The sequence below is a fragment of the Meriones unguiculatus genome, chromosome 1 (assembly GCF_030254825.1).
Source record: "Meriones unguiculatus strain TT.TT164.6M chromosome 1, Bangor_MerUng_6.1, whole genome shotgun sequence".
In the NCBI taxonomy this organism is placed as follows: Eukaryota; Metazoa; Chordata; class Mammalia; order Rodentia; family Muridae; genus Meriones; species Meriones unguiculatus.
Genome location: NC_083349.1, coordinates 123,419,686 through 123,442,957, shown reverse-complemented (window position 1 = coordinate 123,442,957; position 23,272 = coordinate 123,419,686). Strand labels below are relative to the sequence as shown.

The 23,272-nt window shown below is 48.6% G+C and overlaps 1 protein-coding gene across 2 annotated transcripts in view; it reads right to left on the bottom strand.

Moving 5' to 3' along the window:
* The window catches only part of Asap2 (ArfGAP with SH3 domain, ankyrin repeat and PH domain 2), a 150,364-nt gene that overhangs the window by 69,628 nt on the left and 57,464 nt on the right, over positions 1-23,272 (bottom strand). For both annotated transcript variants that reach the window (XM_021661436.2, XM_021661448.2), the window contains exon 3: positions 7,630-7,775. In XM_021661436.2, the coding sequence (XP_021517111.1) occupies positions 7,630-7,775 (146 nt within the window). The remainder of the gene's footprint in view (positions 1-7,629; positions 7,776-23,272) is intronic.

Genomic DNA, 23,272 nt, shown 5'->3' with positions numbered 1-23,272 from the left:
TACTGTTCTCCCAGAGAACCCACTTTTCTGTGCCCAGGATCCGTATAACATGACTCAGAGCTACCTGTATGTATCTCCAGCTTCCTCCGGGAAGAGCCTCTCCTGTTCTCCTCAGGTACCTGGGCACAAGCGTGTACATGCACACACACATGGGCACACTGCTCTCACAACACACACACACACACACACACGCAAGACTAAAATAAACCTTAAAATAAAAAATCAAAAGGGAACTGTAGAAATATAATGGAGCCTCCATCAGCGGCTTCACTAGGGAGTTCCCGTGCTCCACCTGAGCGTCCATCAGGAAGGCCAACAAGTCCAAAGCCGCTGCTGCTAGTGCTCAAGCTAACGAGCGATAACCCAGAAGCTCAGATGAGCGGAGAAACTCCTGGAGGAAAGCTAAGACAAGGATAACATCTTTCCTGAGGAATGTTAGGACCCAGGGATCTCCTGATAAGGCCAACATACCAACCTCCTCTGATACTGACAGCTTTTAACTGCAGGGGCAAACACACCTGCAGATGGAATCTTCGGCCCCCAAAGTCCCCTTTTCTACCCTGTAGTGGCCCTAAGTCCCATGTCTCAGGTGCATGGTCTCCAACCCCTTGGAGATACAGGCCCCAACCCCCTTTATCAAACTGCTTCTGTGGAGGCCTGTCTCCTTTCTCTCTGTTATTTCCACATTGCCTCAATCAACCCGATCTAACACAGGCAGCTAGTAAACACTGCAGCGCCAAGTTTTTCTAGGCAGAGATGAACACCTTGGCCGAAACACCAAGGCAAGGATTAACTTAACCCTGGCCAACAACTGAAAATTTTTTTCTCCACTGTAAACTAGCGTCGTAAAAACGCCTTTGATACAGGAAGCAAAGGCACTGCTTGAACACAAAGACCACTTAATTGAGGCTGCTACTATTGTTAGCTAAGAGGCAATCTGAAATAACAGCCCTCCCTTTTCCTCCTCTCTTTCCTGAGTGCATTTGGACAAGACGGGGTCGACCGGAGGCAAAGGTCTATATAACATATCTCATAAGTACAAACAAAGTGGCTGGGCCAGCAAGGCAGGGGCACACTGCGAGGAGAAGTCAAGAATTTCCACTACGGTAACACCAGAGCTAACACCCAGAAGAGTGTGGCACTGCCTCTGCCAATGCCACCTTTACAAGCTGCCCGTGCCAACTATTTACTTTTTGATCTTAAAACTCCGTAACTCTAGCCCACCTCATACCTTGGCCCACAGAGCAGTATTTCGCCTGCCCCATGCCCCATGGCCCACACCAGAGAGCCACCTATCTCACACCTATCTCTCCCAAGTTCTAGAATGCACATGTAGTGTGGTGCTAAGGGAAAGCAGTGTCCTGCCCTAGAGAATGGATGCCAACCGCCTGTGCCTCTCCAAATTGCACAGCCAAGACCCAAGTCAGGAGAAAGTTCCTCCCGTGGCTCGAGGCCTGGCTACGTCCATCCGTGCGGAAGCGCTTCTGAATGCCAATACTTTCAGCACAAGGTATAAAATTTGTTATGCAGCCCGATGGAGGTGTAGCATAGCACAAACCACACACAGCTCAAAATGTGTTATGAAATGAAATGAAGGCTCTAACACCCTGGAATCGTGCCAATATCCGATGCAGAATACCACAATCACCTCCCAAAGCTGCCTGTGTGCACTCCTGGTCTCCAGGCGACTCCTCGCCTGCTCCTGACACGAAACAAAAGTGTCCATCTTCCAGCATTTCTTAGTATGCACTCCTTGCCATCCGGCTCCTTGAGCATCGCCTCCTTGGGATTCATTCATGCTGATCTATCTACCCATGGTCACTTCCTCCTTAACGCTAAGGTCTCCCCCAGTGTGTGGACACACCACAATTCGCTCATCCTGCGCTGACAGACTTTCCAGTTGCTTCCAGTTTAGGCGCAACAAACAATACCACAAGAGATGATGCCCAGCGATCGATACCCCTGTGATCACTATAGATACCACTGTGATCACTATCAATACCGCGATCACATTTGGGACAGGGACTCTTTCAAAGATGGCCAGGATGCCCTTCTTACAAGGTGATAGTTGAGAAGAACTTGAAGTACACAAGGCAAACCATGAGAGTGAGTCTGGTGAAGAACGCTCTTGGCAGAGGGAATGGCTAACAAAGGCCCTGCGCCTGCTAGCCTCAAAGGACAGTTCTCTGTGTTCCTTCTCAAAGCTGCTTGTCTGAAAGAATGGGCACCCAAGCAGAAAATTATTGGAGAGGAAATGGCCAGAACATAGCACCAAATGGCACAGGGGCATTTCATCTCATTTAACCATCACAACCCTCCTGACAGGTTCGCCCTGCTCTCCCCACTGAAGAGATAGGGGAGCCAGGCAGGGTGGAAGTAGAGCACTCATCTTGTCTCCTAAATCACAAGTAGGAGTGGGGAAAGCTGGGCCGAGAACTGGGAAGCCAGAACTCTTTTTACGGTTTTACAATAAGAACAGTTCAAAGCACCCCAGCCCTTCCCGAGTAAGAGGACTCACACCTCACGTGGAACAAGCCAGGCTGCAGCCATCTCCTTCTGATCCATCCCCTTGCATGTACTGTGGCCATCACATATAAACTAGGAAGCTTCCTAAGCAAAACTTTCTAGCTCACTTTTGCTCTTGGTATAGGATGCTCCCCCTGGACAATGGTTGTCAGTGCCTTAGTCTAACACACACACACACACACACACACACACACACACACACACAGACACAGACACACACAGGGCTGGGGATGCTCCAGGAAAGCCTAGTGCACAGATGTCCTCCATCCTGTCTCTGTCAGCAGAATCACCTTGGTAAGTTTATTTAATTAGAAAGGGAGAGAGGAAGCTCACACTGATCTTGAGTGACTAAAAGACCACGATGAAGCCAGCTGCCAAAAATGCGCTGGCAACTTTCACACCAGAATGGGAGAGGGACAGCTTGCATGGCTCCTAGGACTCTGGGAACTGCTAGTAGCCTGTCAAGCACACAGTAGGTGCTCATAAAAGATGGGCAACATGGAACCCGCTGGTTCATACAGTACCAGCTTGTACACAGCAAAATGCCCAGCCTGCTCCTAGGATTTGTCTCAGCTCCTCTCCCTGTGCCAGGGGGCCTAGGTAGCCTAACCCCTCCCACGACAGTGTCTCCCACTTTCTTGGACTTTGCCATGGTGGTGACACCTTTAATCCCAGCATTCGGGAGGTGAAGGTAGGTGAAGTGGGACACCCTTGTGCCAGGTGACAGGGAGACCCTCTTCCAGGTGAGGTGTAGGAGGGGCTGCCAGGCACACCATATACTAAAGGGACTCACTGCTGCTCCTGCAAACAGAGCCTGCTAGCCTGCTTCACTTGCAGCTACGGTGTCTTCTAATGCTAGGCAGCCACATAGAGCAATGATAATAAAGGGACAAGATGTTTGGTGGACTCCCGGTTCCTTTTCTGGTATGAAAGGATGGAAATTCCTCAGCTCCGGGCCACAGTGGCTCTCACTCGGTAACTCCACCCTCAGCCCCCACTTCCCTGGCTCCTGTTCTGATGGACTCTGGTCTTCACTTGGGCCAGTTCTGTGACCATGAGGGCCTTGTCCACGTCCCATTCTCTGCTATCAGAGATGAGAACGTTCGTCTGCAGCTGACCTTGCAGGAGTCAGTCCTGGTCTGAGGCTTGTCACCTAAAATCCCCTTCTCGTGACAGAAGCGGTCCTGGGAAAACCTCCCCAGGATTCTCATGTGCATCTGAGACGGGGAAAAGAGTCTAAGGACCCGGGCTGTCTTTATGACTTGTTTGATGTCTGGGTGTTAGATTTCCGCAGCTGCCTGGTTTCTCCCTTTATTCTGCTCGACTGCTTGGACTTTTAAGAGTGAGAGTCTCACCCCTCAGGAAGAAAATCTCATTTCATACTAAGTCGGCCTTCCCTGGAGCCGTTCCAACTGCTTCAGAATCGTCCTTCCAGGCCTCCAAACAGGCAGGTGGTAATTATTATTCTTTCTGCAAAGAGGTGGAGCTGAGAGTCTCATCTATACTAAACTACTTTTTAAATGTCTGTGGGAGATCAAAGAAAAGACCCTGAGAACATAAGATGGGCCAGGTGTGGCTAAAGCCTGAGGCTTTGAAAACACACCCCCTCTTATAGGCAGGACACAATTTCGGGTGCAAGGTTTTGCGGGTGGGGTGCTGTCCCCATCCCTCCATCGGAAGTCTTGCCTGGTTACAGAAGGTGGTCATTTCAGGTTCCGTGTCCCTGTTGCTAGGAGTCTTAGCTAAGGTCACTCTCATAGATTCCTGGGAGTTTCCCATGTTCTAGGCTTCTGGCTCGTACCATAGCTGTGACCCCACACACATACATTGATTTCAGTTTTGTTTCCCAGTTCTCTCTCCCTCAGTCCTCCCCACACTTGATCCTATTCCCCTCCCTACGCCACCTCCCATCCAGTTCCCTCCTTCCATCTACCTCTGATGTCTGTTTTATTTCCTCTTCTGAGTTAGATTTAAGCATCCTCTCTTGGGTCCTCTTGTTCCTTAGCTTCTTTGGTCATATGGAGTATAGTATGTTTATCCTGTACTATATGACTAAAATGGCTTATAAGTGAGTACATACCATGTGTGCCTTTCTGGGTCTGGGTAACCTTACTCAGGATGATCTTTTCTAGTCCCTCTATTTGCCTGCAAATTTCATGATGTACTTGTTTTTAATAGTTGAGTAGTATTCCACTGTGTAAATGTACCACATTTTCGTCATCCATTCTTCGGTTGAGGGACATCTAGGTTGTTTTCAGTTTCTGGCTATTAGGAATAAAACTGCTATGAACATAGTAGAGCAAAATTGTCCTACCTCTAAGAGGCCCAGTGATAAAGATGAAACAGAGAGTGAAAAAATGACCAACAATGACTGGCCAACTTGAGACCCATCTCATGGAAGAGAGCAAACTTCTGACACTATTAATGATACTCTTCTATGCTTGCAGACAGGAGCCTAGCATAACTTTCCTTTGAGAGGCTTCACCCAGCAGCTGATGGAAAGAGATGCAGAGATCCACAGCCAAACATTTTGGAGCTTGGGGAAACCTATGGAATAGGCAAAGAAAGGACTGAGGGAGCCAGAGATGTCAAGGGCATCACAAGAAAGAATGCAGAGTAAACTAACCTGGACCCATGGGGGTTCACAGAATCTGAACCACCAACCAATGAGCACGCCTGGGACGGACCCAGGCCCCTGCACATACAAAACAGATATGCAGCTTGTTTTTCATGTGGGTTACCTAATAATTAGAGCAGGGTCTGTCTCTGACTCTGGTGCCTGCCTTTGGCTCCCTTTCCCCTAGCTGGGCTGCCTTGTCTGGCCTCAAGAGGAGAAGATGTGCCTAGTCTTATTTCAACTTGATGTGTCAAGGCAGGCTGATATCCATGGAAGGCCTCTCCCTTCTCTGAGGAGTAAGAAAGGTGAATGGGGGAGGGGATGAGGGAAGGGAGAGGAAGGACAGGGAGGAGAGGAGGAAGAGGAAGCTACAATCAATCAGGATGTAAAATGAAAGAAGGAGGGAAGGAGGGAGGGGGAAGGAAGGAAGGAAGGAAGGAAGGAAGGAAGGAAGGAAGGAAGGAAGGAAGAGGTAGCAGGGTAGCAGGGTGGGGGAGAAAACATATCCCCCCAAAAAGGTGAATTCTCCCATAGTTAGCTCAGGAGTTGTGGCTCAGCTTTCCTATGGCTGACATCGTCCACAAAGTGAAAGCTCTGAAGCTTAAAGCAAAGCACACATACTCAGAGACACCAGGGCCAGGTTCCCTAAGTTCCCAGGTCTTAACAACTCCAACAGACCGCCCCTCCGCAAGCCCTTCCCACTTGTTCAGGTTTACCAAGCTGTGCTCCTGGCAGGACATCCAGCCCTCAGGCTGTCTGCATGTCTAACCACTGCACCTTACCCTGCATTGCTTTCTTTCATGGTCCGTCCTTCAGTCCCTCCAAGTATCAGCAAGCAGCCTCCTTGGCTGTCAATGGTGAAAAGCCTCATGAGTTTGGGTTGTGGGGCCTCAGTCTGAACCCCAAGACAGCCCCTCACCCCAGCTGAGGCCCCACAGATCATCTAGCTTATGCACCCCATGCTCACGGGGTGGTGGGACAAGCTCTCCCTCACTGCAGCCAGCAGAAGCGAAGGAAACAGGGTATCTTCAATGCGCACACTTGCCACACCAGGAATGCTTACCCTGTCCTGCCCACTGAGACTTCCACTCTGAACAAAGTCTGACAGCGACTGGACTCAGTGTTGTTTTTTTTCTTTAAGTGCTGCAAATGGTACTCACCACAGTACGGTGAGCAATGTGTCAGACACAGCACCTAGGCCCTGCCCTGCTCTCCTCCTGCTTTTACAGAAAATAAAAGGTGGGGAGAGGAGCTGCTTTGAGCTAGCTGTGCAACTCCAGGTCCTCCGCGCCCTTCGTTCTCCATTTAACGTAAAATTCATTTACATTAAATCAAATAAGCAAACCAACCAACCTAAGCACAGTGACAGTCTTTTGTCTGTTAGGAAATATCTTCAGGAGAAGATGGAGAGAGGGGGGAGCGGCCGAAATGATCCTGCTCTCTGCCCTTCCTGTAATAAAATCATATACTCCATGCCCCACTTTCCGCCCACAGATGAGCTGTTTCTTCCCTTGTCATGAGCTGAGAGGAGAAATGAAAACACTTTGCTGCCTGTGACCTCCACAGAGAGCATGACTGAGTCCTGACCTAGCCTTCTGGAGCCTTTAGGAGAAGCTGGGGAGAAAAACAGGAAGGAACTGCTGGGATATCTCCAGGGCAGGATCACAAACAGCCTCTCGCCTGCTTCTTCAGAATCCTGTTCCCACAGCAGGGCAGGCACTGAGCCACCAAGCACAAGAAATGCCTGATTCAGCCCCATGCTACCAAGCACTGGCCACAGCTTCTACCTGCTCACGAAGCCTTTCTTTCTGACCTGAGATTCTTTAAATATCCATGGTAATTTCTGTGTATAGGGATGGTTTGTTTGTTTGTTTGAGTATAGATTACCTTATCATTAGATAGTACCAATCTGGATGCCTACAGTCATGGACCCCATAGACTCATATATTTGAATGGTTGGTCCCAGTTGGCAGAACTAAATCCTTCCAAGTAGCTCATTCTCTCTCTCTCTCTCTCTCTCTCTCTCTCTCTCTCTCTCTCTGCCTCATATGGTACATTCTGGCCTATCATAGTGCTCCCCTCCTGATGGTCATGACCTTTAACCCCCTAGGACTATAAGCTAGCTCCCAATGAACTCTTTCTTCTCTAAGTTGCTTTGACCATGGAGCCTCTTCACAGCAACAGGAAAGTATACTAGATATCACCCAGACCACACCAGTCAGAGGCCCTTACGAAGATAACTGAATTTACCCATTTCGACCTGCACCTAAGAGTTTAATGCCAAGTTAAAGTCATATTAAAGGAAAAAAACAAAAAACCACAACTGTAAACTGTTCCAAATTTACCCACTGTGAATATGTATATGTATACACACACACACACATATAATTTTTTTTTAATAATTTTAGGTTCCACAGGAGCCAGAGAACAAGCTCTCCTGGCCAGCCCCTGCACACACCGTAACTGCACACACAGTGAGCACTAACCAGGTTTTTGAAGAGTGCAGTCAACTCCTTGGTGAACACAGAGAACTTCAGAAATGCGCTTCCTAAGTCTGGGTCATCTCTGCATACACAGTTGCCACCGAACTTCTCCAGAGCCTGGGTGTACTGCTCCTCGTTCTCCACGTGTGCTGTAAGAGCAAGCGGAGAGGCCGTTAATGTACCGACCAAGCAGGTCCTTCTCGGTCACAAAGACCAAACACACTCCCCAGAATCAAACATGGAGGACGTCCTCAGAATGAAACACTGAAGAAAAGTCAGGTTGCGGAAGCAGAAATACAATTACTAGTCCAAAATGAAACCACTATGCCCCAAAAAACAACCAGTGACATGAGGGAAAGGTTCCCTTAGTCTGCAGCACACCAGAAGACCCTCAGAAATACACCATCGCCCCATGGCGACCCAGACTCCTCTCAGCCCAACCACCGCAGCAGCTGCTGGTCTGAGAGAGGCCCCAGCCCCTTCTTAGAAATGTAGAAGACGCTAACTCCAGGCTGTACTTGTCCGCAAAGAGTATAAGGCCACAGAAAGAGCAAACTCTCATTCCTCTTACCACCAGACTCGAGAGAACAGCCTGAAGAGTAAGAAACCTAGCCTTTGGGCCTCTAAGCTCAGTGGCTCCACCAGTCCAGAACATCAAGATTCTACACAGAAGGGCCAGTGAAGTGGCCTAGTTGGTGGAGTGCTTGCCTAGCGTGCACCAAGCCCTGGAGCAGATCCCTGGCACCACCCGAACCAGGTGCTGTGGCCCACACCTGTAATCCTGTTACTGGGGAGGTCTGGGCAGGAGAAGCCCAGGTCGTCCTTGGTTACACAGCAAGTCTGGACTAGGTGAGAACATGTCCAAAGAAATAAAAATGTAAATGAAGTCATACAAAGGTGTCTACCAGCTACAGAAGTCAGAGTCACCACTCAGATCTCTGACTCAAGGAGACAGTAAGGAACACTGAATTCCCCCTCTGCTAGGCAGGCATTTTCAAATGAAACCAGCCAGCCTGCAGTTGAACTTTCATTCACATGAGTCTCTCTTCCTGGACTTCTGTCTGGATTAGAAACTAAATTCAATGCCCTTCCAGATGAGGTCGGGCAGGAAAACGCACAGCACAACTGTGTATAGACCCTGCCAGGCGGAGAAGGTCCACAAACTCGGACTGTCTCATCAGTGAATGATCCTGAAGGCCCCTCTGTAGTCGCCTTCCTCGGGAGCATAGAACCATTGCTCCCTAAGGCCAATGCCTGGCCTACAACTGCCAACAGAGGGAATAGGCCCTTTTAAGGGCAGCCCTAAACCCGGAGCCACTCCTCTGATCTATGAATGATCTGTTCACCCACTGCCAGAGAAGTACCACGTCCTTGACCTCCACTGGCACCTGGCTATTTGTGGGGATGCTGAAGCTGATGTAGCAAACACTGGAGAAAATTAAATTTCGATGCCTCACCTTCTTATTTTGGAAAGCATTCCAGGGCTCTAAATGGCGCTCAGTGGTACTGCTTACTTAGCATGTACAGAGCCCCAAGGTTCATTTATCAGCACTGGGATGGGGAGGTTCCAGAAACAGGCCCAGGAATTCTAGAAAATTAAATTTCTAGACTATATTAAGCAGGCAAATTAACACACACATGCACGCACGCACGCACACACAGACACGAGTGCACGCACCCTCTTAAATTATGTTGGTATCACACGAGATGCCCTCAGAAGATGTGGGCTCCAGTTCTGTGGCTGCCAGTGGGCGCCTGTGTGAATGACAGGCAAGGGTCATCCTCACTAAACCTACTCTACCAGTTCAAGAACGACAGCGGCTTGCTGGCCTCCGGCGTCAGACTATAGAAGGATGCAATGCAGAGCAAGGACACGCAGCACACACAACCAACACCACAAAGGGCAGAAACAGCGGCAAAGGACATGTATATGGAGTATAGACTGCCACATTTTTCCACCTGTCAAACCTTCCTGTACAACACTAGGAAACTGGGGCTCAGGGAGATCAAATGGTTATCTGATCCTGGTCAGTCCCAGGAAACAATGCTGCAGAGTGCAGTGCTGGGCTTCGGCCCTATGTATGTCTGGCTTCCCCAGCCTGTTCCTCCCTTCTCTGACACACTGATGCTTCCAACTAAAAATGGCTGACCTTGGGCCAGCAGGATAGCTCAGCAGAGGGAGAAAGTGTGATCTCTGCAAACCTGACAGCCAGGGCTCAATTCCCAGCTCCTACCTGAGGGTGAAAAGAGAATGGACTCCACAAAGCGGAACTATGATCTCTGTATGTGCTGCTGCATGCATGTTCTCACACGCAGTTAATACATAACATTTTAAAACAACCAAAAATAGCTTACCTTGCTAAAACTAAATGGACTCAATTTTTAGATCTTTAAGTTCCATTTCACAGGTAGATCAATAATTCCTATTTCTGTGTGTAAGTCTAACACAGGTGGTGAATTATGAAGAGCAGGACCTTCTATTTAAAAAAATAAAACGATTTTTTTTTTAACTATTTCAAAGTTAAAACACAGGCAAGGCCCAATATGGTTTCAGCCCAGAGCTGATGGCCACAGCACATATCTGGTGCTAGCCATGTCCACTCGGCGTGTGTGTGTGTGTGTGTGTGTGTGTGTGTGTGTGTGAGAGAGAGAGAGAGAGAGAGAGAGAGAGAGAGAGAGAGAGACTGTGTCTGTGTCTGAGTGTGTGTAATGGGCACTGCCTTCATATAAACTCAAATCAATGGAAGCATCCACTCCAGCCTGTATGCTCTGCATCTCTGTGTCTTCCTAGGATGCCCGGGGCAGTGCCCACTCTGAGAACAGCCAGCTCGCCTGCAAGCATGATAATTGATTGCTCCCGATCATCCAAGCTGGAAATTTTCCTTCCAACAACTGAGAGCACTCCAATGCCTTTATCATTCTTTTGCCAGAAAAACAAACCTTAAAATAGGAACCTAAAATAAATAGCCTGGGAATAGAGTTTCTGGAAAGATCCCAAAATGAATCTCTCGGCTTTTATTTACAGAACTGAGATCTGTCTTACGGGACACTCACTCTCTTACCTCCCCCTGCTTCAAATACATATTCTGCTCCAGTTCGTAGGCTCTCTCTCCTCGGGGAAGCTCTGGGAGAAGGGACTCTGAGCTTCAGGAAACACCCTAGGATAAGATCCCACATCTTGCCAGTTCTCTCTGCACATGTTCTCATCTCCCACACCTCGGGGCACGAAATCCAATCTATCCAAGAGACGAATGAACGAGAACACACTCGTCCAGAAACCTACCATGACGTCTTTACACACCAGCAGATATGAAGCCTAAGAGGCGCGAGTTAGGTTTTGTCTTGTGCTTTTCAGCTTACCTGACTGAATCACAAATGTGATTGAAGCCAGGTTCAGTGGCGCATGCCTTTAATCCCAGCACTCAGGGAGGCAGGGGCAAGCAGATCGCTGTGAGTTCCAGGCCAGCTCGGTCTACAAAGCGCGTCCAGGCCAGCCAGGGCTACACAGAAAAACCCTGCCTCAGGAAAGGGGGGGATGTGGTTTAAGAAAAATTATTTGATCTAAAAAGGCATGAGAAGGGGACATTTGGGACAAAGGTCCCAAGGATGGATATGAATCACCAAGAGGAAACAGGGAAGTGTGAAGCTCTGTGAGCCCTGGAGAAGCTTGTGTATTTAATGGCTGTTAACATCTTTTTCCAAGTTCCTGCCTGCATCCAGCCCTCAACGCTGAAACCAAAACCAGACAGCATGTATCCCCTGTCCATCCATATCCACTACCCTGTCCCTTTCTAAGGATGCTGAGAGAGGACCTTCCCTAGTCCCCCCTCTACAGAGAGCAAGTCAGGGCTTACAGAAATCGGCAACAGTGAGCTTGCGAAGCCAGAGCAGACCTGTAGCTTCCTGCCTCCCAGCCTGATGCTGCTGGCTAAAGCAAAGGTCTTGCCCGTCCAGTCAAGCCAACAGCTCAAAGAGCCACCATCGATGAGAAAAGAAAACCCGGTGGGGAGTTCATGCACCAACCTGGCCCCAACCTCCTCATCATCCCGAGGGCCACTGCAAGCCCCTGCTCCACACAAGGCTGGGCTACCTAGCTTCTGGCTGAGAAGCACCTGCTGATGTGGCCCATTCAAGCTGCCCAGACAGCTGGGGGGGAGCATCCAAGGAGACACTTACCCTCCACGGTAGCAGCACTGTGAGACACCCCACAGACAACACAATTAATATTCAAACGTGCACCACATGTTCACAGAATGACATTCCAGAGGGGAGGTCACAGCCTCAGCCCTCCACAGCCACTTTCAGATCTAACCGGAAGTACACAATTTCTAAGGGAATAAGGTAAACTCTGAGGTGACCTCACTTTCTCACAGGTCATTTCCTGTCCCGGGGAGAGCTGGTTGTAGAATTCATTTCTAGGATCAGGCCCAGACGAGGCACTAAGAGTAACCTTCCAGCCGATGACTTGAGTGATCTGTAATAAGGTCTTTAACATGCCCACGCTCTGCTTCAAAGGGTCCATGTAAACCAGTGGTTCTCAACCTGTGGGTCTCGACTATCAGAAAACACATATTTCCAATGGTCTTAGGAACTGAGACACCACTCAGTAGCAAAGTTAGCTATGAAAAAGCAATGCATATAAATGTATGGGGGGGTGTCCTAAGACCATCAGAAATATGCACTGTCTGATAGCTAGGACCCACAGGTTGAGAACTGCTGCTCTAAAGGGAAAGGCCGGGGTTAACATAGCAGTGTATATAAGATGATTTACAGGCTGGAAATGGAAACAGTACACAGTGCCAACAAGGCTGAGCTATACGAGGGAAAGCACACTTACAAAACAGCACTTGAAGGGTGTGTGTGAGAGAGAGAGAACTCACACAAAGGCAAGCAGGGGGCATTGGATTCCCTGGAGCAGGTTCTATGGTTGGCCCAGTTGTGGGTACTAGAAACCAAACTCAAGTCCTCTACAAGAACAGTATACATTCTTAAACCACTGAAGCCATTTCTCCAGTGCTGGGGTCAGCTTATTAAATCATCACATGGAATGGACGGCAGAAGACCCAATTTGAAAAGGGCAGGACATAAAATTAAACATGCAGTCTCAATTTTGTAAAATATAAGATTCAGGAAGGAGGCTGAAGGAAATGTACCAAAAGGAATGATGGGGAAAACAAACAAACAAACAAACAAAAAAAAAAAACAGCAACTACTCAGCAAACTGCTGACTTTATATGCCAGACAACAGACCCCACACTTTCTGGAGTTTTCCTTTATGCTGTCCTATAGTTGAGGAAATGAACCAACCACCATGCCAGTCAACCAAACCCCCTCTGTTTCTACACACCAGGAGAGCTAGCTACACTCACAACTGGATTTTCTAGGCCAAACTTAGCCATTCTCATAGTAAGAAAACAACATAAAGACGCTACCAATGGCTGCAGCGGCTGCAGCACTTTAGCCCTCCATGCCTGTGCTGTCACAGTCAAGGCTGGAGAAATGGCTCAGTGGTTAAGCACACAGGCTGCTCTTCCAGAGGACCTGGGTTCATACCCTAGCACCCACAGGAAGGCTCACAAAGGTCTGTTAACTCCAGTTCCAGGAAATCTGTCACCCTCTTCTGGTTTCAGTGGGCACTGAACACACATGGCACATAGACATACATGTAGGCAAACACAAACAAAGTAAAAATAATTCTTAAAAATCATTACAGTATTTCTGAGTGTGATAGCATACACCTTTAATCCCAGCACTCACGAGGCAGAGGCATGTGGATCTTTGTGAATTCAAGGCCAGCCTTGTCTACAGAGTGAGTTCCAGGACAGCCAGGGCTACATAGAGAAACCCTATCTCAAGAGAGAGAGAGAGAGAGAGAGAGAGAGAGAGAGAGAGAGAGAGAGAGAGAGAGGAAAGATCACTGTAGTCTGTCATTCTCTCTCAAAACTTTCCCTGGAAGAGACAACACTAGCTAAGATCTCTGGCAAGAATGGCTTCAGGGGGACACTCCTTTCCAACCCTGCACTTTCTCAAACACCTATAGCTCTTTCCACTCCAAAACAGATGCCTCCCTGGAACGCAGTGAGTCTGTCTGTGATCAACACAGGTCTCTGGCAATGGTCAAGGCGTGGACTGACCACCACCAGTGGTCTCTGGGTACCCTCTGATCCTGCCTTATTAATGATCCTGTACTATCAGGGACAGCTCAGAGAAAAGGTGAATAGGTCACATAACGCCAATTACCTCATCCAAACTCCTACTGATCACAGTACATTGGAAGTCAAGTTGAAGGGTGCAGTGCTGAGAGATCCACAAGTTCGTCATGTTGCTGGTTTCTGTCCCCTTACAACATAGGCTATGGGTCCTGAAAACATGTTCGTGTTCATGTGCGTTTTCACTCTGTATTTCTTAAGCGCCCATCATCTAAGAGAATAAGCCCCAGTCATGTGGGAAGCCTATGGTACTAATGAACAAAGGTTCCTATAACATGCCTTGCCCTCAAGGAGCAAGCCTCTAGTGCAGATTATTAAGGCTCAACTAAGTCTATTCTGCATAAACACAAAGGCTAGAAACAGAAATGGCGCCCAGAAAGTCATGGGCCTGGCATCTGCAGAGCCTGGGCAGAGAGAGGCAGCAGCGGATGGAGGGCCCCCCGGGACCGGATAATGAAGTGCTCTCCCTAGGTAATAGAAAGAGCTGGAAGGTAATTTAAAGGGTCATAAAATCTGTATTAAGAAGATGGATGAGGGTGGGGAGTGGGGGGTCTGGAGAGACAGCTCAGTGGGTAAAAACGGTTGCCCTGCAGGCACAAGGACCTACGTTCATATACCTAACCTGCGTAAAAAGCCGGGTATGATCACGCAAGCCATGCAGCCCCACAACTAGGAGGCAGGAACTCGCTGGCTGGCCAGCCTCGCCACAGGAGACAGCTTCAGGTTTAGTGAGAAAGCTTGTCGCAGGGAAGCAGGGAAAGACAGCTGATGCCCTGATGACCTCCACAGGCACACTGACACCGACGACACACCACAAACACACACACAACACGGCCTGGGAGCCAAACATGTGGCTCGCACCTATCCTCCCAGCACTAGAGAGGCGAAGCCGAAGCTGGGGGCCAGACTGAGCTACTTAGTGAGTATCAGGCAGACCTGGGCTAGAAAATAAGATCCAAACATCTTAATTTTTAAAAAATGGGGGGAAAAAAAGCTGGAGAGAGGTGAGGTAACCTTAGATACAAGACAATGAGTAAAGCTTGAATCTGTCAGTACAAAAGTGTTGAAACATCCCAAGGTAGCTTTTACCCAACACTGGGGAGACAGAGGCAAGCGTGGTTCAAGACCAACCTGGTCTATACAGCGAGTTCCAGGACAGTCAGAGCTACACAGAGAAACCTGTCTTGAACAAGCAAACAAACAAACAAAAACAAAACAAAACAAAAAACAACCCATGGTGACAGTGAACACACAAGGCAGAAACAGCACTATAGGAAAAGAGGAAATCCTTCAGCACCGGAGGCCACAAAGGCTTCTGGGGGTTTCCTGAGAAGCCAGGACAGGACTCAATTGAAGATGAGCATGTGACTCATCAGGGACTTTCCCTGGCTGGAGTCTGCTCTGAGCCCAGGTAAGGGTGCAGCAGACAGCTGTCCTCAGGCCTGTAATTCCCGGCTGTCCCGTGGCCAAAGTTGGGAGTGGAAGTAACTGTTGCTGCATGTGACGTCAGGCAATTAGGAACAAATTTTACATCTAGTTGCATCCTTCTGCAGGAGGAAGCTTTCGGGCTGGCCAAGTGAGGCAATCAGCCACGGCACAGCATGTCTTCTCTACCCAAGCCGCTTTGTGTCTCTTTCCTTTCTTTCTTTTTGGGGGGTGGAGGGGGGTTCGAGACAGGATTTCTCTGTGCAGCCCTGGCTGTCCTGAAACTCACTTCTGTAGACCAGGCTGGCCTCGAACTCACAGAGCTCTGCCTGCCTCTTCCTCCTGAATGCTGGGATCAAAGGCGTGCGCTGCCACCACCCGGCCGGGCCTCTTTCCTTTTGATTTTATTATTTCATCAACCCGGGGGTACATTTCCCATCTCTTACAACAATGACTTGGCAAAACACCCTCCCATCCCCCCTCCCCACCCCCAAGCCAAGGAGCCAGGACAACACCTGGGGTTTGATGAGAGATAGTCATAGCTGTTCACAAGTCAAGAGTTCAAAGCCTCACTCAACAGTTGCCACTGAGTGGACCAAACAGGGAAGGAACCTTCCTCTGCCACATCTTCCAGCTGAGGAAACGGGTTGGGATTCTGCACGGTGATCTGGCCGGCACACTGCATTAAGGCATGCAGTGCCGGGTGACAGCGTCCACCTGGGAAGTGAACAGTTTGCATGGCCAATGGTTCTTTACCTTCTGGCTCTCAGAGGCACCAAGAAAATTCACAGGAGTATTCTACATCATCTCTCTAGACCAGTGGCTTTCAACCTTCCTAATGTGTGACCCCCCCCACCATAAAATTTTCATTGCTACTTCATAACTCTTAATTTTACCACTTGCATTTAAACAATGCAAATATTGGTGTTCTCTGATGATCTTAGGGACCCCAATGGGGTCTCGACCCACAGGCTGAGAACCACTGCTTCAGACACATTTACTATATAGAAGCTGGGGATGCTCATATCCCGTTACGCCTGGACTGAAGAAGTCAAGGTGTGATGAGCCTCCATTTCCCATAAATCAGAACTATACCTGCAAGTCTGACTCAGGTCAAGGCTGAAGGCTTGCTGCTCCCGTGATTAACGTGCCAATCACTGCTGACAGGATTCCCTCAGCAAGTCACTGTGTGCATTCCAGTCATTGCACGTAAGCACCAGACACAGTGAGCTAGCAGCCACAGCCTGGAACTGGAAACATTTCAGACTGCAATCCCTTGTCAGCACCTCTTCTCCAACCTGCTGCTAGAACCTTCCAAGGAGCAGCTCACACAGTTACTTTCTCCATTGTGCTTGAGTCAAAACATGCTCTCCTAAAACCATTTTTTAGAAAAAAAAAAAAAGTCATTGAGTGGTGGTAGCACACGCCTTTCAGCACCCAGGAGGCAGAAGCAGGTGGATTTTTGAGTTTGAAGCCACCCTGGTCTACAGATGGAGTTCCAGAATAGCCAGGGCTGCACAGAGAAAGAAACCCTGTCTCACGGTTGTCCTCTCCCCTCTCAAACAGAAAGTCCCAGGTCCTCCTTCAGCATTTCTCTAAAATGAGCTTCCTCTGTCCCTAAGACTCATAGGATCCTATAACTCAATGAACTCACACTGCCCTGGGGTCACCCGAGACTCACCTCTAGCACAAGTGGCATGCACTGCCTTGTACTGGTGACCAGCCAGAACCACGACAGACCGCTCAGCGGGATTGCCAGGCTCGGGAGGAGCTGATGTAGGATGCTTTCCTCTTCTGCATACCCTCACCAAGCCCTATCTGTGCTGCAGCTACCTCACCGGCCAAAGGTCAGTACCCAACTCACAGTGTTGCCGCAGGCTGACATTTCTATGAGTCCACAGCCTGGCCCACAGCAAACACACAAACATGTGATTTCTGCTATCATTACTGCTCTGCCAACAAGCTTATGAAGGTCAACCCAGTATATGCCATCTCATGATGTTACAATGCGCTATTTCTTTTAGAGAACAGAAATGTGTGCATAGATTTTATACCCTGGATTTCATCATACAGTGTTCTCCTTCCGGCTGAACAGTCCCACCATCCAAAGCAGCTGACCCTGGTTTTGTCCCATGAGACGCTGGTTTTTTTGTTTTTGTTTTCCCAGCATGATAACAACGAGCGTCTTTCTGCAAGAATACTCTTCTGCATATAGATTTCAATTTCAATGATGTGCACCGCCTGTCGAGTTCTGAAAATTCCGTGTGCCCATTTTCAATGCCACAACCACGTAGCAGAGTCCCAGCTTTCCAGTGTTCTTGCCCCCAACTCAGAAGGACTGTGATTAATTTTTTTTATGTACAAGTTAGAAAACCATACCAGATGTGGTGCTTTCTTAACATGCAATAAAACTTTGGTCCCCACACTATTACATCTTTCCTCTTATTCAAAACAGGACCGGTGAGGTGGCTCAGCAGGTGGCAGTGCCCGCACCAAGCCACGTGGGGGAAGGAGAGAACAACTTCTACAAATTGTCCTCTAACGTCTCGTCTTGCTCATGTGGGTGTGAATATGTGCACACGTGTGCGCGTGCGCGTACATACACACACACGTACATACACACACACACACACACACGGGGGGGGCATTAAGGCTCATTTTCTTCAGTAGGTGGAAGACAGTGAAAGCTGCAGCTAAAATGAGCATTTCTTCCTCTGTCCCTTTCTATTTGGGGATGTGACACTTTCCCAGAGGGCCTTCAGATTCCAGGTAAAGAGAACCCCGGTTCTCCCTAAGAACGCTCCACTGCAGTGATTCTAGAAGTGAAAATGAAGACTCCCGTTGCTTCCTCCTTGGTGGAGGTGAATTTTCCCACCTGCTGATGTGTCAACCACAGATGAAAGGTTAGCTTCAACTTCCCAGCACAGAGGAAAACACCTTGACAGAGCTTGGGAAACTTAAAGAGTAAGAGTTTTAAAATTAACATAATGCAGGGTTTGTTTATCTTTTTAGGAAGTCAAAGTAGAAGTCCACTGGGTTGAAAACACTACAGAAACAGTTTAACAACCAGTATTAAAAAAAACAAAAACAAACAAAAAAAAAACCTGTTCATGAGACAGTCCACAAAAGCCATTTCCAGCAGAGAGCATCATCACTTGCTTTGGCATAAGAAAACCAATGTTCAGTAGACACAGGGGACACACTGATACCTTTCTGGCCCAGCAAAACGTAAACAAAGGTGGACTTCTCAAAGACCAGCTCTACTCTGGGGCACTGTTTTATGAACAAACATTGAAGCTCTAAGCAGACCTGTCTGGCCAGGGACTCCACAGCTGGGACCCAGCCTTGGTTTTAACCAGATCCACCTAAGGCAGTGGTTCCCATCCTTCCTAATGCTCCAACCCTTTAACACAGTTCCTCCTGTTATGGTGACCCCAACCATAAAATTGTTCTCGTTGCTACTTTATAACTGTACTTTTGCTGTTATGAATCATAATGTAATCATTTTTGGAGATGAGGCTTGCCAAAGGGGTTTCGACCCACAGCTTGAGAACCACTGCCCTTGTGCCTTCAGAAATGTTCTTTTAAGGCAAGGATTGGTGCATTAAAACAAAAACAAACAAACAAAAAAAAAACCCCAAGGCTTTGTAGGCTAAGAGGCAATACTGAAGTGTTTGTGTACGTGTAGGGGTAAGAGAATAAAAACGGCTACGAGCATAAAACACAGGTGGCTGAACTGTTTGCTGATCCCTGCTCCAAAACATCTCAGGCACTCCTTCCATACACACCCACAGAAATCCACACAGACCAGACGGTCTGCCGGAACGGACCCCGCTTGGATTTAAATTATCAGCAGATCTCTTTCTTTTACGCTAGGGGGATAGTTTTAAGAACATGCAATGGAGGCCAGCCTGGTCTACAGAGTGCGCCCAAGACAGCCAGAGCTACAGAGAAAAATCCTGTCTCGAAAAACAAAAACAAAAACAAACAAACAAACAAAAAAACAAACAGACAAATAGAACACGGGCTAGAAACACTATACAGCTGAGGACTTACTGGGCATCTATATGCAGCTGTTAACAGCATCTGGACATTAGGGATCTGCTAATCTATTAAGAGTAGGGATCTATTCACTAATCTAGCAATTAATCGGGGGCTCACCAAGTAAGTCTAAAGTGAATCAACCTCAGAAGTGCTCAGAGAAGGGAGACAGTCTCAGGGAAGGGAGACTGTCCCACCCCTCACATTGTAACCCTTGGCACCCGTGACTGTCCGACCCTTCACATTGTAACCCTTGGCACCCGTGAGCACAGTATGCCTCCCGACAAAAGGAAATAAGAGTAGATAAACTAATCTTGCTAAGCAATTTGAGATGGGATTGTTCTAGATAATGGAGGTGCTCGAGGCCCAGTTAGATGGCTCAGTAAGTAAAGGCACAGGCCACCAAACCTGACAACTTGAGTTCCATTGCGAAGGCCCTCATGGAGGAAAGAGAACTGAACGTTATCCTGAAAGTTATTCTATGTGCACCATGGCACACAGCCCCCACCCCACCCCACGCAAAATAATAACATATAGATATATTTTTTTTTTTAATTTAAGGTACTTAAATGTGAAGGAGGGAGGCAGAGAACCCAGTGTCTGCTGTGGGACTGAGCACTGTACCCCAAGTTCGAATACCTTCAATGTGCTGACATGCAGAAACAGAGCCACTGGGAACGCATCAGCTTTAGAGGGCAGGGCCCCTTAGGATATTGGTGCCGTACGAGCAGAGACCCCCAGAGAACTTGCTTCCTTTATTCCAAGAAAAAAACTGCCGGCCACATGTGGTAGCACATGGGAGGTGGAGGCAGATGTGGCCTGGTGAGTTCTCAGCCAGTCTGGTCTACACAGCATGTTTCCGGCCAGACAGGATACAGGGCTACTGTCTTCTGAATGAGCAAACTGTCTATAAACAAAGAGGAGAGCCCACGCGCGAACCTGACTACCGCTACCAGGTGGTCTAACCTGGGACTTCTTGTCTCCAGAAGGGCAATACGCTTTCTCTTGCTCAAGCATAATGGTATCATAACCAGCGCAGACTCTCAGGCGTGGCCTGTGAGAAGACTCCACTGGCCGTTTGCTGGCTCAGTAGAAACAAGAGGGTGACAGCCAAGCAATGCTGCTGGCCTGTACAAGAAGCAGGCAAGAGAAGGAACCTTGAAGATGCTTTGATCTTACTACAGTGAGACCCATGCTGCACTTCCCACCTGCAACTCGGAAGAAAGTGTGCCACGTTAGGCTGCCGGGCAGGCAGAAACACACGCTACAGAAGCAAGAGGAAACGGGAGTCAAGAAAAGCTTACGCTGTGTCAAGTCTCAGCCTGAAATAGGGGTGGGAAGGCTGGGAAGGTCACACCCAGGCAACTGGAGCCAAAGAGTGTGGAGAAAGGCACAGACCATAACCACATGCCCAGGAAGCAATGAAAGTAGCCAAGTTCCAGCAGACACAACGGGGCTGGGGAAAGAGGTCATATGGGGCCAGCCCATGACAAATTAGGACAGACTTAGGAGGGTGAGCCCAGAAAAGCCACAGGGCAGGCCAGGCGTAACTGCTCAATTATTTTCACTGTTGTTTCAAACATAAGCAAAAGGACCACCCTTTCTGAACAAGCAGCCACCCCAGGACACTAAGCACTGCAATCAGTCACCAGGAACAGCTCTCTGGGGACCAACAGCCTTTGGAGCAGAAGCTGTCCGAGCTAGCTTGCAACTAGCCAAGTGTGGTGGCCAGCAGCTTAATCTCTCACCGAATGTCCTGACTTATTTCTGACCAGTTCTAAAACAACTTAAAGCGCCCTTAGACTTCTCTGCTAAATATATTCTGAAGCATGAGCCACATCACGGTCATGACAAAGGAACTCCATAAACTGCTGTGACCAGTGTCGGCCACATCAGAGGAAAGCCTGGTCTCCTCAGGTGACTTTCCAAGCAGACGACATGTTCTCAAGTAAAGATTCCAAGATAGTACTCCAACTTAAAAAAAAAAAAAAAAAGAAATCTAGACATACAGCCTTATGATTAATTCAAACTTGGCACAACTGAGCAGATCAGTACAAGATAATAAAATTGGAAGACTTCCCCCTTCCACGGGTGGGTGCACAGCCAGTTAGCTGGATGTACGGGACCTCAGGAAGGCCACAGACCCAGACAGTCCCCAAGAACTGTGGGAGCCCCATCAGTTAAGAGCTTTCGACAGTGAACAGAGCTCCTTACTTCCTGGGGTAGGGCAGCACCATTTTGAGCAGACAGAGTGTGCAAGGAGGGGGGCCAAATCCTGGCAAGATCAGGAAGTGGTGAGATAATCAAAGATGGGCACGTGGACATGGGGAGCAAACTCATGGGTGGCCTGGGCCCAGGAGACGTGTGGCAGCCTGGGCCTCACAGGAGTGTCCACTAAGGATGACAGCTGCATTCTCAGGACCACCTGAACACGGAAGAGAAAAAGGCAAGGTCCCCTCATCACCCACATTTGCACATTGATACCACGGCTTCTGGTAAAATCCTGTCTACCGGGCTCGGCCCCCATTCTATTGCTCCTATGGCCTCCCTCATCTTTCCCATGTTCTGAATGGAGCTCACATCCACAGACTTGTGTGTGACTAAGGGGGAATTCCGATGGATCTCAGGCAGACACTGCAGAGCCTCTGGTCTTTATTTCTAAAGTGCTTCTAGGAAGACAGGTAATGGAATGAGACTTATGGTTCCTGCACAGCAGTGTAGGTCAGAATGGCAAAGGAGACGAGTGAGGAACGTATTGAGGCTGGCCCCTGGGCATGCATACCACCCTGCACCTGAGCTGCAGTCACTCCTTTTTATCTCAGTTTATGAAAAGATAATCTTTTGATCTCTGAGAAAAAGTCCTTTCGACACGTGATAAAATCATTTTTCATTCTGACCAAGTTACACTACCCCTTTTTATGTAATGCATATAGCAGCCTTCAAAGGCTGCTATAAACCCCAAAAGGCCCAAGTGAATCCAGTTTTTAAAAATTAAAATAAATTCTCCCGAGATGATTTTGTGAAATCTGGGATTTGTCGACAAAGTTGGGCATCCCGTCCCTTAGTGAGCTCGGAGGAGCAACAAGGTGCTAACAGAAGGCAGTCAGGCAGCTGCTTTGTAACTAAATGGCCAGCCTGCCGGCCTGTGCCAGCAGGAGGGCCTTGGGAACCCTTCAAATTCCTTGGGAACGGCTCTGACCTGCAGGCCCCTCCTCATGTGTAACAAGAGCAGTTTGCTGTCGAGGTTAGCACCATGCACAGGAAGCTGAAGGTCCACAGTGACTGTTCTACAGAGATCAGTGTCCCCCTTGCCTCCTGCAGGACAGGGCCTGGGGCAGAGAACCTCCACCCAAGTATAAGAATCAGCTTGTCCTCTGCTAGAACTCTGACCAGGACTAGAGTGACATTTGGGCTCTTTGCCAGCACTGAGCCTCCCACCCATCACACATCTTATTACTTAGACTGCCTCGAATTCCCAGCAGCAGCATTTTGAATACTGTGGAGGTCTTGCACACCTTCTTCTGTATATCTGTTCCTAAGTCTTCAAGAGAGCACTATGGAGGTTAGCCCTAGCTACTGCCTCAACTGGCCTTGGAGTCAGCATCAGCCAAGAGACTCTGGGCAAGCCCGTAAGAGTACTTCCTGGAGAAACAGAGAGGACTCCCAAAGTGGGCGTGTACTTCCGGCAGTGGAGGAGGTCTGAGGGAAAAGCTGACTGGTGTTAGGCCTGCCCACTTGCCCTCTGTGAGTGCACCTACTCTGCACCATCCTTCTGATGGCAGAACCTAGCTTCCTTCTTAGGCCTTCTACCTCAGACGGAAGACCAACAGCTCTCCTGGAATTCTCCAGGCTTTCAGCTGCAGATGGGGGCTGCTCCCGCATCCAGCCTCATGAACTGAGCATTGGCTGCTCCTCAGCCTCTCGGGTGTGTTGATGGCCATTGCTAGCCCCCCCCCCCCAGACCATACTGT